The sequence below is a fragment of the Barbus barbus genome, assembly GCF_936440315.1.
Source record: "Barbus barbus genome assembly, chromosome: 45".
Taxonomy (NCBI): domain Eukaryota; kingdom Metazoa; phylum Chordata; class Actinopteri; order Cypriniformes; family Cyprinidae; genus Barbus; species Barbus barbus.
In genome coordinates, this window is record NC_136723.1 from 12288277 (window position 1) to 12304458 (window position 16182).

The 16182-nt window shown below is 36.5% G+C and overlaps 2 protein-coding genes across 5 annotated transcripts in view; both read left to right on the forward strand.

Annotated features, from left to right (window-relative positions):
- Window positions 1-16182, forward strand: part of LOC306864330 (T-complex protein 1 subunit theta) — a 163546-nt gene that overhangs the window by 64840 nt on the left and 82524 nt on the right. The window lies entirely within an intron of this gene.
- Window positions 5157-16182, forward strand: part of LOC306864328 (glutamate receptor ionotropic, kainate 1-like) — a gene marked incomplete at both ends in the record, with an annotated part of 56825 nt that continues 45799 nt past the window's right edge. For 2 of the 4 annotated variants that reach the window (XM_079408285.1, XM_079408286.1), the window contains one exon: window positions 5157-5280. In XM_079408285.1, the coding sequence (XP_079264411.1) occupies window positions 5157-5280 (124 nt within the window). The remainder of the gene's footprint in view (window positions 5281-16182) is intronic. The other 2 variants (XM_079408287.1, XM_079408288.1) reach the window with 1 other exon arrangement.

The window sequence follows — 16182 nt, forward strand, 5'->3', positions numbered from 1 at the left end:
AGGTACAAACACAAGGTGGCAGTGAACTACCTGACGACAAACTGACGCTTTTTTTTTCTTTATAAAAACATATCAGTAATAACTTTAACGAACACAAAACAGAATGTGGACAATAATCAAATTAAAATAAGCCATATTTAATGGGCACTGATCCAGTGCCAGCATTTCGTCATCTCCTCTGCTGTGGGTTGTTTTTGTCCTTGTATGTGGCAATAGTGTGTTCAAGCAAAGTAGTTGCAATTTGTAGTTCCTGCTCTTTATACATTGTTATATCAAGACCTGGGGTGCGTTTCCCAAAAGCAACCACAGTCGCAAGTTCCGTCGTTACCAATAGTGTTTAGAGTTCAATGGAACTTACGACCATAGTTAGCTAACGATGCTTTTGGGAAACGCAACCCAGTTTGAATAATCAGATGTTCTTTTTGTTGCATAAAATTCAGTTTTCTCACATTTTCTTAGGCTAGTTTCTGAAATGCATAAATTTCATGTTTCCAATAGGTATTAATTCTTATATCTACGTATACTAATATTTAAATGAATAATTTTATACTATGCATTTATATGTGTGCATTAGATATATAAAACAATTCTCAACATTAGACATGTACTATACAGGTGCTGGTCATAAAATTAGAATATCATGAAAAAGTTGATTTATTTCAGTAATACCATTCAAAAAGTGAAACTTGTATATTAGATTTATTCATTACACACAGACTGGTATATTTCAAATGTTTATTTCCTTTAATTTTGATGATTATAACTGACAACTAATGAAAGTCCCAAATTCAGTATCTCAGAAAATTTTAATCTTGTGAAAATGTTCAATATTGAAGACCCCTGGTGCCACACTCTAATCAGCTAATTAACTCAAAACACCTGCAAAAGCCTTTAAATGGTCTCTCAGTCTAGTTCTGTAGGCTACACAATCATGGGGAAGACTGCTGACTTGACAGTTGTCCAAAAGACGACCATTGACACCTTGCACAAGGAGGGCAAGACACAAAAGGTCATTGCTAAAGAGGCTGGCTGTTCACAGAGCTCTGTGTCCAAGCACATTAATAGAGAGGCGAAGGGAAGGACAAGATGTGGTAGAAAAAAAGAGTACAAGCAATAGGGATAACCGCACCCTGGGTTTGTGAAACAAAAACCATTCAAAAATGTGGGGGAGATTCACGAAGAGTGGACTGCAGCTGGAGTCAGTGCTTCAAGAACCACCACACACAGACGTATGCAAGACATGGGTTTCAGCGTCGCATTCCTTGTGTCAAGCCACTCTTGAACAAGAGACAGCGTCAGAAGCGTCTTGACTGGACTGCTGCTGAGTGGTCCAAAGTTATGTTCTCTGATGAAAGTAAATTTTGCATTTCATTTGGAAATCAAGGTCCCAGAGTCTGGAGGAAGAGAGGAGAGGCACATAATCCACGTTGCTTGAGGTCCAGTGTAAAGTTTCCACAGTCATTGATGGTTTGGGGTGCCATGTCATCTGCTGGTGTTGGTCCATTGTGTTTTCTGAGGTCTAAGGTCAACGCAGCCGTCTACCAGGAAGTTTTAGAGCACTTCATGCTTCCTGCTGCTGACCAACTTTATGGAGATGCAGATTTCATTTTCCAACAGGACTTGGCACCTGCACACACTGCCAAAGCTACCAGTACCTGGTTTAAGGACCATGGTATCCCTGTTCGTGATTGGCCAGCAAACTCGCCTGACCTTAACCCCATAGAAAACCTATGGGGTATTGTGAAGAGGAAGATGCAATACGCCAGACCCAACAATTCAGAAGAGCTGAAGGCCACTATCAGAGCAACATGGGCTCTCATAACACCTGAGCAGCGCCACAGACTGATCGACTCCATGCCACGCCGCATTGCTGCAGTAATCCAGGCCAAAGGAGCCCCAACTAAATATTGAGTGCTGTACGTGCTCATACTTTTCATGTTCATACTTTTCAGTTGGCCAACATTTCTAAAAAATATTTTTTTTTTTTGCATTGGTCTTAATTGATATTCTAATTTTCTGAGATACTGAATTTGGGACTTTCATTTGTTGTCAGTTATAATCATCAGAATTAAAGGAAATAAACATTTGAAATATATCAGTCTGTGTGTAATGAATGAATCTAATATACAAGTTTCACTTTTTGAATGGTGTTACTGAAATCAACTTTTTCATGATATTCTAATTTTATGACCAGCACCTGTATGTTTTGAAAAAAAATTCAAGTTCATATAGATCCAGCAGTTTAAAAATCAAGTGCACCAGAACATAATTTTCTGCTCTGCTGTTGAGAAACCAATTTTGATTTAGAAAATGAAACACCATTTACAGTGTTTACAGTAAATACAACACTCATAACCAGTTCTCTGCCATTTAATGAAAAATAAATAGGATGTTCCAGGATGTTTTGCTAAATAGCACATCACATTTCTATTTCAGGTAGAAGTCAGACCATGAGAGCCTGAGGGAAGAACAATGTTATCAAAACGACAAACTTCAAACATCAATGTCCTACATCAATTTTGGAAATTTATGCTTAATAAAAACTTTCTAACACTCCCAGAGCCCTGCTCTGATCCTGAAGTGACATGCTGCCAAGTATGGTGACCCATACTCGGAATTCGTGCTCTGCATTTAACCCATCCATCATGCACACACACAGCAGTGAACACACACACACACACCGTGAACACACACCCGGAGCAGTGGGCAGCCATTTATGCTGCGGCACCCGGGGAGCAGTTGGGGGTTCGGTGCCTTGCTCAAGGGCACCTCAGTTGTGGTATTGAGGGTGGAGAGAGTGCTGGACATTCACTCCCCCCACAATCCCTGCCTGCCCGAGACTCGAACCTGCAACCTTTGGATTACAAGTCAGACTCTCTAACCATTAGGCCACAACTTCCCTATGCAGTGTCTTGGAGAAATGCTATCCACCGTCAAGTAAGTACAGTGAGTTTTAATTACATTTAATAAGCTAATCTATTGAATGTGCTGGAATTGCATTGTTTTGACTCGGTAGTTGGATTTCCTGATCCTTGAACTGCTTTATTATGGATTGCAAAATTATTTGTTGTGGTCGATCTGCTTTATGGATTGTGATTTTTTTTTTCACCTCTTAAAACATTTTTATTCTTTCCGCACACTTCTGCCTGCTGACTAGTCAATTTTAATACATAATAAATCATAAACATGTCAATAAATGCACTCGGGTGAAGATGTGACCATGCATTATTTGAAATGTTCCAGGACTGAAACTGCAATTCTTCTTTACTTCTCTCCTACCAGCCACGGTTGATCATCAATATTAGCTTTGCCACTTGCAGACACCATCAACAGAGGTTTGAAGAAGAAATCATGGATGAGTTGCTGAATCTAACCAATGAAACATTCATCAGACTGAGGAGAGGAAGAATCCTATGTGTTGATATAGTAGCTATGATTTGTGCTTTTTTTCGGCTTTCTCTGTGTAGCCGTGATCACAGGGTTACCGAGGTGGAAACTCACTGTACGCTCTGAATCATGGACAGAATATGAAGGACTTTGGACTAAATGTGCTTTTATCCATGATGCCAGTTCATTGACATGCAAGGCCTATTTAGATCCAGCCCTGTGGTCAGCTCGTTACTTTGTAAGTCTCTCTTTCTTTCTGGCTGCGGCTGCATGGATCAGTTCACTCATGAGCATTCAGTGCACCAGTCCCGACAGTGCCAGGCGCTGCCTGATTGGAGCATCCTGTTTGCACCTGCTCACTTCACTCACTACTCTCATCCCTGTGTCCTGGACGGCACTCAGCATCCTGCCATCCTCCATGCCGATCTTGGTCTGAGCACCATTCGGTTCCACATGGGGGAAGCTCTGTTTGTAGGCTGGCTGGCCTCATGTTTGCTATGCACAGCCGGGTTGCTGCAGTGCTGTTCTGGGCCCCTCATCAGGGCAGGAGAAGAAACAAGCATCGCTGAGTCCTCCAGCCATAGTGACATCAGTTTGGACACACTCTTCAGTTCAACCAGCCTAGACTCTCATGCAAATGCATGCATTAGTGAATTGTAAAAATGGTTAAGTTGGTAACAGTAGTCTTTTTTAATTAACTTATAAATAAGGAAAATCAAAACATGATGTGCTACAACTGATGATTTTGCATCGTATTAAGGTGTTTAATTTAGTCAAAATAAATACCATTTTAGTTCGCTTCTTCCTTTGCTCTTATAAGATTTGTCCAACAGGTGGCGTTGTGTGCCCCCATTTGACAAAAAGTAAGCTTTTTTTAATTCACTGTGGCGTTCGTAATTCTGATTCAATTTACCGAATCGGTTCGTTCCCATATACAAGACCAAATTCAACCGAGTCATCTCTTAAAAAAGCTACAAGAATTATTGTTTGATTTTTGATAAATCCTGCTTTTCACTTATTTTAATAATAATAATAATAAATACTAAAAGGCGATGAGTTACATATTAACAATATGTATTACATATTTTTTGCTAAACAGAGTTATCATCATTTGCATCCAAGTTATTACAAAGCTTTGTGAATCATTTCGACCGAATCAATCAAAAGAATCGGTTCAAAAGAACATTTCGTGCGGACTATATCATCACTATTTCTGTGGACTGTTCCGTGCACGTCTATATTATGAACATGAACTAATTATGAGCAATTACCTAACTTCCTATGACAGGATTCAGCTCAGTTTGCCAAAAACGGATTGTGACATGTCACTAAATTGTAGCTAGTTTGAAAAAGAAAAATAGAAATAGAACACTAAACAAAATTTAAGACCCTGCAAACTTATCTTCAATCTGTGTGAACATAAAAATGAAGATAACGTCTTGAAGACAGCCGAACGTTTAGCAGATTTTGCTTTAATCCTGCGTCTGGATGTTGAGTCGGTCAGGGGCGCGCGCTCTTTACTAACCTCGCAGTGCGCGTGCGGAGTGCTACAAGTATTTGAAGCGATGAACAAAGGATATCAGCACAAAATCCTACCTGAAATATCTTGAAGAGTGCGTTACATCGTGGATTTTCGGGGAAAGGATGATAACGTGTTGTTTTTGAGGCAATAACCGGCTTTTTCGAGGAGCTGTTTCCATTGCGCGCGATGGGAGGTGAATGGAAGTTGATGAGCGCGCGCTATGGTTCCTTAAATCCAGTTTTATGACATGAAGTTTATTATTTTTACCTCTTTTGATTACAGAGTCATGGAGAAGCGCAGAAGACTGTTATTTTTCCTTTTTTACTTGATGTCAAAGTTTTACCTTAGTGACCAGCAGGTCATACGAATTGGTAAGTGATTGTTTATCATGAATCGTTCATTGTCACCTGCAGTTATTGTTAATTCATAAACTTTCAGTGTTTGTTCAGCATCGATTGTCTCTGCTCTTTAAGCGGCTTGAAGTGTTATTGCTTGTTTAAAAATAGACCATCCATCTGATGTTTTTATGACCTCTAAATGCATTCTTTTATTTGTCATATCTGCATATCCATGTAGAATATGGTCTAAATGTTCACTTAAATTATCATCATTGTCATTGATATAGCTACTATAAAGTCTGTTTTGTTACAGAAGTCTAACTAAGGTTGAAACTTTCTCAAAATGGGATAAAATCATTAACAAAGAATATCAGTCACTTGTTCTGTTTGTAATGGTTTGACCTTTCTTTACATGGCAGGTCATCTTGAAAGTAAACAAACCATAAATGCATTCCTCATTTAATATTAATACATCATCATCATCATCACCGACATGAGATTTGAGAGGTTTGTTCACTGGCTCTCCTCTGTGTGTTATTGAGATAAAGCGTCCTGTAGTCACAGAGGACAGTAGGGTCTGATGATTGCTGGTGTCTGACTTTGCCATCACTGTAAATCCCCAAAGCAGTTTTAACAACCTACATTAATTCTCTTTCCTACCCAAGACTGATTTGATGTTCCTCTCCAAATGATGGGACTTCAGTTGAAACAGAAAGCTTGGCATACTGCTTCTGTGGGATGGATTGTGAAATACTAATATTATACATAATAGTTTATATGGGCATGTATCACCCATCCATAAATAAACTAGACATTGAAATTATCTACATTTAAGTTTACTGTATAGATCTATTCTGTGTGTAATTTTTCCTAGGACTTGTGTATTGAGCAGAATGACAGAGTAGCCTAATTTAGCCCCAGATGTAACCTTCTGACTGCCCTATTGATTCCACATGTATTTGATCAGTTCTCTCCCTGAAGGGACTTGTTTCGCCCACACCATTTTTGAACCCTCTTTATCGGAGACATTTGTCAAAGTTTATCAGATATTGCTGGTTTACAGATGTTCTGTCATCTTGAACACACAGTGATCTGTCTTTAAGATGGATGTGCGTTGAAGCAACGAATCGTCTTATTAGATAAACTCACACCCTTACACATAGACATGGATTTGGTAGGACATTGTGTATCAGGCTGGAGATACAGGAGACTGTCCCTATGTGCTCTTAAAAATATAGGTGCACACAACTGTCATCTGTTTTCTGAATGTTATGATTGGCATCTAAAGCCTGAAACATGGAGTGATGGTGGGCTTAGTTTGCATAATAGTGAGCCGTATAATGGATACACTGACATTCCTCTGCTTTTCACAAATGTTCACGTTAACATTGCTTGACAGGGTACAGCTAGTGCTTCTTTTTCACAGATTATGGGCAAAGTGTGATCTAAAAATAGATGTTGAATGATACAGAACAAAACCAGATTTGCAAGGTTTGCTTTTTAAAATTATTCATTTTAATTTTCAGTGACTCTAAATTAATTGTATAGACCATTTTGAGGGATGTAAACAACAATCTAAAACAATGGTCTGGATGCATTTCTGGTTTTACACTTTCAATTTCCATAATTCTGAGAATTCAAAAAGGTCCACATTTTGATAAAAACATATTATGACAGCCGTGTTAACGTTAGTTACAACTGAAGCCCCTCCTGTTACAGTTTTAAAATAGTTTGAGCAGGTGTTTCCCAAGGCACCCACCAGCTCAATACTACTTGCTTTAAGTGTGTTTGGCTGTGGCTGGATGTAACCGATTAGTTAGATTTGCCATTTGCAGCTAAAGGAGTTGAAAACTGAAACACCAAGTCGGATACTTTCTGGTTCCCGTAGTGATGTTTGTGTCATGTTTGCATACTTTATAACAGATGAAGTGGATTAGTGGATTAGTTATATTACATTTTTTAAAATATAATAACTTTATCTAATAACCTTATGAAAATCCGATATGACAATATCTCCATATCAGAGATGTGAGTTGTTTTAATTGTTCCATCACATGGCAGCCACCATTTTGAGATCTCATGAATAATTTTTCCATATTTAAAAAATTTGGTAACACTTTAGTATAAGGACCAATTCTCACTATTAACTAGTTGCTTATTAGCATGCCTATTGTTAATATATTGGCTGTTTATTAGTACTTATAAAGCACATATTCTGCATGATCAAATTCTATATCCCTAATCCTACCCAATAAACTTAACCACTACCTTAGTGACTATTAATAAGCAGCAAATTAGGAGTTTATCGAGGCAAAAATCATAGTTAATGCTTTGGTAATAGCGAGAATTGGACCTTAAAATAAAGTGTGACCAAAAATGTTATCTAAGAAATGAATATTGCATTTTAGCTTTATTTAAAAAGAAATCCTTACATTACACTCTAAACAAAAATGGTGCTAAATAACACTAAAAGTGTTTCATTTATTGGCTTGTAATTATAGGAAAACCACCTTTATAGGTGCTACACTTTTGGTGCCATGTAGAACCATAAGATGAGCGCACTCTTATATGTTTGTTATGAATGGGAATTTACTACAATAGCAAAAGCTGTTTTAAAGGGCATATTGCAGGTTAGAGACTCCAGTGAGTCGATGTATAGAAAAATACTGTAGGAACTAGATTTTCTTTATAATATACTTTAAAATACGCTATTACGGCTTCTGGAGTCGTTTTTGTGAGAGAATTTTACTTCCGCATCTGAAACGCGCCAAAACCGGAAGTGAAAATCAACAAATATATTAAGTTTTGATATATTTACGGTATGAAATTTACAAAATATTTTCATGGAACATGATCTTTACTTAATATCCTAATGATTTTTGGCATAAATGAAAAATCGATAATTTTGACCCATACAATGTATTTTTGGCTATTGCTACTAATATACCAGTGCGACTTATGACTGGTTTTGTGGTCCAGGGTCACATATAAGATAGGGGCTCAAAAGGATTGTTCACCCAAAACTGAAAATTCAAATTCGATTCGTAAGACCTTCGTTCATCTTCAGAACACAAATTAAGATAATTTTGTTGAAATCCAAGAGCTTTCTGATCCTCCATAGACAGCAACGCATCTGTCTATGGTTCAGCCATAGTTTTATAAGATATGAGAATACTTTTTGTAAAATTTTGTATAATTTGTCTTAATCTAAAATCCATATTTGTGTTCTGAAGAAGAACAAAGGTCTTATGGGTTTGGAACGACATGAGGGTGAGTAATTATTAATGACAGAATTTTCATTTTTTGGTGAACTAACCCTACGGGTTCTTTGTATGGCAGTGGTGCTATATTAACCACTCCAAAGAACTACTGAAGAACATTTTTTTTGTGTGTGTGCAGTGTCCTAATAAAAGCTTTAATTTACATGGAGAATGGCAACTGCAATTTTTTGAGGACACATGACAAGCTGAATACTATTTGCTTTATCTACAGTATCTAACCCTTATATTATCAGATACTTTCAAATACTAAATCAATTATGGCTTTATCATGGCTTTAATTAATTATCACATTTCTACAATGGCACAGTAACTGTAAACTGTGTTTACGTGATGCCAGTGAGTCCAAGACAATGCCAATACAAGTGGTTCGATACAGTCATCTAAAAGTTTCAGCATGTTTCAAATTTGTTCACTCGTCTACCCTGAAAATTAAATCATAAATGTGTCCTATATAGGATGTCTGCTGATGCCATTTATCATCCCACTGGTTACTAGCACAGATTTTGTGACCGTATGGCAGCAATTTTGTTAGTGTCGGGCTTTGGTCCAGCTGTGTTGGGCAGAACCATTACCTCATGCGTTCTTGTTTAAAATCTCTATAAATCTTATAATTATTGTCCAACTCTGCACAAATTACAGTTTTGAAAATCTTAGAGAATATTTTGTGAATATAGAGCTGTATCAGGTCATTCCAGAGGTTTAAAATAATCTCTGGGCTCTGGAAGTATCACAGTGTTGACTGAGGGAATGTGCAGTGCTGGTGGAAGCATTTCACAGGCTATGAGGGGAAATTAATCCTTTTAGATGTGGATCCATGTGGCCTCAGATGTATGTTCAGCACTGTGAAATGACACTGCTCTTTGACCGTCAGCAGAATTTGCCTAAAAGTCTGTACGGCTATGGTGAATTAGGAACCTGGTTTCCAAAGTCGCATCTTTTTGAACACTTTACGAAGTATTTGTCGTATAATTAAAGACTAATGTAGTTTGTAAACATTTGCATCAGAACATGCTCACTTTTATTGAGCCTCTTATAGATTGAGCTTGAAATAACAATAAACGAATTTGAGTATTTAGAATGAGCCCCATGAGAAAATCAAAGGGTTCGATCACAGCAACGGAGAGAATGGAGAATAGCTAATGTCTCTGGCTCTTTCTCTGCGAGAGCATTGGTATGCATGCTGACTCCTTATCCCTTTGTGCTTTCTTGTGTTTGTCAGAAGGGATGTGTTTGAACAAGATTTCATGAATTTGAATGAGAAAGAAGGTTTTTTCTTTGATGATGCATTTGGCCTGTGTGTTTGCAGAAATCATTGTGATGTCTTTATGAGGAGTGTGTGGAATACATCATAGACAGTGACATTAATGTTGAAAAGAAGAACAGAGAGAAAGAAAAAGACTGTGTCCGAGATGACCTGAGTATTCAGCAGTCACTTGTGTGCAGGTTTTGCATTTGTTGTTGTGGGCATTTGTGTATTAGAAAGGTTCTAGACTAATGACCTTGATTAATCAAGAACTGCGTACATTGAATTTATTCATTTGTCAGATGCTTTTATCCAAAGCGACTTGCAAGTGAGGAACATTTGAATCAGTTCATCATAAGAGACACAAAATTTATTACAAAAGTAATTTGACAGAAATTATTATATAAATTGAAGTAATTTAAAGATGCACTGAACAGATTTTAAAAAGTTTTAACTGATATTTTTTGAGAAACATTATTTTTTTCTATTAAAGTTAATATTCAAATGTACAAATGTGATTTTTAACATGAAATGGATATTATCCGTATTTTTCAATCTGGTAAATAAAACAGATTATTGAAGTTTGTTTTACAAGAAAATACTACTTCAGTCTTTCAAAATTTAATGTTTCATTCAATACGTTAATTGACATTCTTTGTAATTAAATGTGAAATTTCCTAGCAATTTCTGTTTTAGAAAAATGTTTTAAAGTTAGGGTTGGGCATTGTTTTGATTTGAACGATTCTGATTCCGATTCCGATTCTTCCTTTCGATTTCGGTTCTTTTCGATTCTCAATTCCGATTCTTTGTGGGCTGGAGTCAAAACATGTCACAGGCTCATTTGATTTCACAGAGGATAATTTTATTTTGATTCAATATGAGTTTTAGTTTTAGGAGCTGCAGCCCATGTAGGAGAAAATTACCACATATGCGGTAACTTTTCTGTGGCACTCTTCCACTTTCTCCGCTGGCATTTTCCCCTGCTTTGCTGCCAATGTGAATGGAGTTTCACAACGAGTCTCCACCGGTTTAGCATTAGCAGCAGTAATATTAGGACTGCTACTAGCGTGGGCAATTTGCATAACGCTACATTCATCTACGAGGGAAAAAAAATATTTCAGTAACGTTGTTGTTCACAAAATTTGGTCAAGCGCTTTATTGTTGTCACTTACCTGATTGTTGTGACGAGGTAACGTTACTAACGTTGGTTAGCGCAGGGTTGCCCAAGGAGGACGAGACAGTGGACCTGCGCAGCACGTCAAACACGCTACACTCCTTAATTTGTACATCATACAGGCGTAGGTGTTTCGTCATATTCGTAGTGCATCCTCCCGTGCAAGATATCATTTTGTCACATGTGTTGCACTGTGCCGACCCAGGCTTTTTTAGTGTGAAATAAAGCCACACACAACTTTGAGCGCCGCTTACCGTGCTCCATAGCTGCAACTGAACAAGCGCGCGGCAAGCACTTCCGGAAATACGGTGGCCACAATGGAAACCAAAACTTGCGCGTTTGGAACCGATGATCGGAATCGAAAACAAATTTTAGAAACAATTCCAATGGCATCGTTATTTTTTTAACGGTTCCAAGTTGGAACCGGTTCTCGATGCCCAACCCTATTTAAAGTAAATCCTACAAATTTTTCAGTGCATTTTATGTTATTGATTATATTGCAAATGTTTCATCCATATGGGGTTGGCGATATGACCAAAATCTTATATCGCGATATGAGTAATTTTATTTCACCATAAGGATAGGCAAAAACAAAACAAAACTCAAGCTCACTGAAGACACATAAACAGTCACCGATTAAATAAGAATAAGAAACTAATTACAAGCAATAGGACAAAAAAGTACAGTAAAACATACAGGTAAATACGAAATCTCATTTTTCAAGGTCGTAAATGATTGTACATTGCAGTTTTTCTCACATATACGTGATATTCATATCATACGATATAACTCCTCATTCAGGACAACTTTGCCTCTAGAACCACTGCTGTCAATCTAATGGTTTGTTAAATAATTGAATTAGTCGTAGGCTTTTTGCTCAGTCTGGAAAAAAACACTGCAGTACAATTCTCTGGACTCTCTAGGTCAATAATGATCAAAAACATGTTGAAATTTATCCTTTGGTATATCCTTTTGTATAACGAGGTCGTTTAGAAAAGGGGCCTGTCCAAATTTACCCCAAATCCAATAAAGCCTAAAGGAAAAACTTCACAAAACCTGATGAGCACGTGTGACAGGTGATTCTAAACAAGCATGCAAAGTTTTAAGAAGATCTGACTAAAGGTGGCGCTATAATAGTCATAAACGTCGAAAAACATATTTCTATGGTAAATTACCTGGATTTGTCAAAAATGCTTTTTTATTCATTGACTAAGGTGGTTACAGGCTTGCTAAATAATATGTAATGTCTTTTTCCTTATGTGCTTAAATGCCTTAAGCGCTTGAACTCCCGTAATTACATTGAGTTAAGCAAAAGGGAAACTCATCATCAACATTAAATATTCATTTTAATCATATAACAATGCATTATATTAATCAGCCGCGTTCTGCCCTCTGCATTTGTGAAATATTTTCTTTTATAAACTGTTGAAATTTGTTGTTCTATTTCCAAAAAAAAGTGAATGCTGGATAAAAACCTTTCCACATCCATCCTGAACATTCATTGTGTTCTTACTGTAATGTTTCTTTCTAGGACTGATTGTTGAGCGGAGCATGTCTGGATAAGAGCAGTGCGGTTGATGACAATGATATATTGTTAGAACTGACAGATATGTAACATTGAATAGCATCATTCGAACATCTCCCGGAATCCGAGGGAAAATGTAAAACAGTACCTGGCTGAAACCACAGAGAAATGTTTGAGATCCTTCATGGAATTACAAGGTCAAATGCACTTTAGAAGACTCAAAAAAGTCATTGAATATTCTTATTGTGTGCCAAAAGATTTGTGCTACGTCCAAATACACTATTTCCCTACTATATAGTAGACAAGAAATAGCATGTGAAAAAAATGGTATGTCTGAATTTATAGTATTCAGGGAAAAGTGCCTGGATGGTCTACTATTTCTTGAGATCTTCATGTAATTCTGAAGTGTGTATCCCATTCAGCTACAGGAGAGGAGTTGTGAATAGCAGCAAAATTAGTGTTGTTGATCACAGGACTATAACAACAAGATGAATATAGTATGTCAGGATTACATTTATATGACACGCATTCAAACTATATGGAACTTTTTAAATGTTGACAAAGTATACTTATTTTAAAAAGGTACTTTCTCGGAGAGAATGTGTTTTAGACGTGGTGTCACTTTCAGTGCCATTTTGTTTTTGTTTCATGTCTTAGGGTTTAATCGTATTCAGTTCATTGAAGCTTATTGAACTCAGTCATTGAGGAAAGAATGAAGGCACTTAAAGACCAAGAGCATTTCAGGGCTGCATTCAGACATAATCTCCAAAAGGCCTTTGAGATGTTAATTTTGGTCAAATTTTACTTTTGACTATAAAGAAATGTTAAAGAAAATCTGTTGACTATAATTGCACACATTCTTTATTAGGGTATATATTACAGCTATTTGCTAAATCTCCAGTATTTTATGAATGAAAAGACCTGCTGATTCCTTCAGCATTCAGTTCCTAGGGAAAATAAAAATGCATAAAATGTGCAAGAATGAGAAAGAGACACAAAGATCTTGCGAGTTAAAAAAGAAAAAAGACAATGCATCCAGTAGCACAGTCTTGGAATGGTGACAATTACCCATAATTCAGCTAATTTACGTCAATTTAAATGTGAAAACTGCCTAAACTCTGTAGGATTGTTATTTATGTGTGCAGAATTTTAATGAAAGAAAAAATCTGTAGCAAATATTTCCACTCAAGCATTTGTTGACAGTCAAATTAGGCCTTTAAAAGTTACTTGCATGTTTAGAATTTATACTGTGATATCTGTGGTCTGCACTATGTTGCCTGTTGCAGGGGTTTTCAAACGGGTCTGTGGAAAAGTTTAGATATAAAGTGTAAATATATAAGATATATAAGTGTAGTCCCTGCATATTTGGAAATCTATATGGCATCTATAAAATTGAAATCCTGGCCTATAGCAGCAGCTACTACTTGTAGCCAAACACTGTAGTTTGTGTTGCCTGCTAAAACTTGCTTAGCACTTGCTTGAACCAATGCTGGGAGTCTTTGAACTGTCTGGTGATCAAAGCCAGAGAGGAGGCACTGCATACTGCATTCTGCGTGTGTCACCTGTCACCCACACAGGTTCTGGGAGGAGACAGGACAAGTTCCACATTTAACTTACATGAACTGCATAAATGAATTGTCCACTGGGGAAAATTTCAGCTGTTGTGGAGGATGTACTGTATACTGTCTGCCAGACTATATAGAATGAACTGGGACAGTGATAAAATATTGACAAAACAGCTAATAATCGATAATGAATATAATCGATAACAAGTTTCACAGTTGAGTATTCGTGTCTGTAAGCTGTGCATGGAGGAGTTCCGTCAGTAACGCTACTTTAAAGTAGTGGGAAATGCATTTCAGCGGAAAACGCATTTGAAAAATGTCTGTAATCACAGAGAGAGCTGCTGCGGGGAAAGTGTACAATCCAGGCCTGCCAAAAGCAGGTGAGAATTTTATTAAACACTTCAAAGATGCTCATAAGCAGTTTCATATGGGTTGTTGTTCTGTCAGGTGGGTGTTCTGTTTAATGTGCTAGAGAGCTGTTTTCCCTAGCACATAACTTACATTTGACAATAGCATTCTTATCTGTAACTGTCATGAATTCATGCGAGTGTTGATATCAATCGCTGTTGAATCTCATAAAATGATCTTCTGTGCATGTGCGTACCCTTTAGAAAATTAACCACAGCTTTATTTTAGTAAAAGTGAAGTAACCATGTTTTTTTTTTGGCGTATTGATTACCATTTGTTTAACCACAATTTTACAACAAATACCATGGTTAAACTATGGTTATTGTAGCAAAACTTACTAACCATGGTTTTTGGGTTTTATTTGTGGTAAAACCATGATTCATTTTTTGTAAGGGTCAGATAGATTATGTGTAATGATAAAGCCTATGAGAATAGCTATTTTAATGGAATTTCTTAATGGAAGAAGTTCCTTATTAACAAAACAACTAATTCACAGTAACGCGTTACTGTGTTCAGAGGATCTGCAGAATGTTTTTTTTTGTTGTATATTTGACTCTCTCTGTGAAATCCAGGCAAGCATCAAAATTTTATTTCGAACATTAATTTCACTTTGATTTCAATCTTTGACATGGCCTTAAAGATATCAAGGTTAGGTTACATTTTCACAGAATGTTCTTTACCTTATGAAGGAAGATTTTATGTAGAAAACGAAAAATGACTTTAGCTGGGTTTTCACTGCCAGGGTCACATATGTTTTAGTATAAATGTTGTTTTAGTATAATTGAGATACTATTCTAGTTTTTGTTATTATTTTAAATTAGATTTTTTTTTAAATGTTCTGCTTTCATGTTAATTTTAGTTAATGTTTTAGTAATCTTGTTTTTTGTTGTGTTCCTGCCATTTTTGTTTTTAAATGTCTATATGTTTTTATCTTTAAATATGTCTATATACAGTAGTTTTTATTCATTTTTTAAGATTTAGATATTTTAGTGCATCAAGTTAAACTAAGTGAAAATGAGAAATGTTGCTTTGTTAAATACCTGAATTAAAATGTTTTATATATATATATTTTTTTTTTATTTTTATTTTTTGTCAACTATAATAACCCTGTCATGCATTTATATTTTCTTTCAATTTGTTATCTTTTGAGAAGAACTTGGTCCTTGATGTGAAATAAAGTATTAACAGAATAATTTTTTAATCATAAAAATATGCAAAGCTCTGCCTCAACATAAAAGCATGTAGATCAAAAGCCCATAACTTTCTTGTTAACTTACTGTTTATCACAAGGGCGAAATGCATGTAATGACACAAACACCATGACAGAAAATGAATTCATTAAAGCTGCGGTCTCCAAGGTGAATGGCAGAGGCTTTGGACATCCCTAGGGAACCATTTTCCAATGAATAGAAATAAAGCATTAAAGCATGCTCAAGTAACCATCACAGTGCCTACGCACACATACAAAAGTGTCTATATGCCACTCTGTCAGCTTTTTCATTCCGCTCTAATGCCGGCTGATGTCTTAAAGACACTGTAAATCTATTTGGTTCCAATGGCTGACTCTTAATGTACCAATTAAAGGAAAAGTGGAGCTAGATGGATTTGGTGTTTCCAGGATAATAAAAGATCAATGAGGGATCAGACTTCTTAGTCATAGTGGAAAAAGAGTAAATAAACATAGCAAAACTGTAGATCCAATACTTCCACAAAAATGAACCAAGACTTGTTTGCTGCCA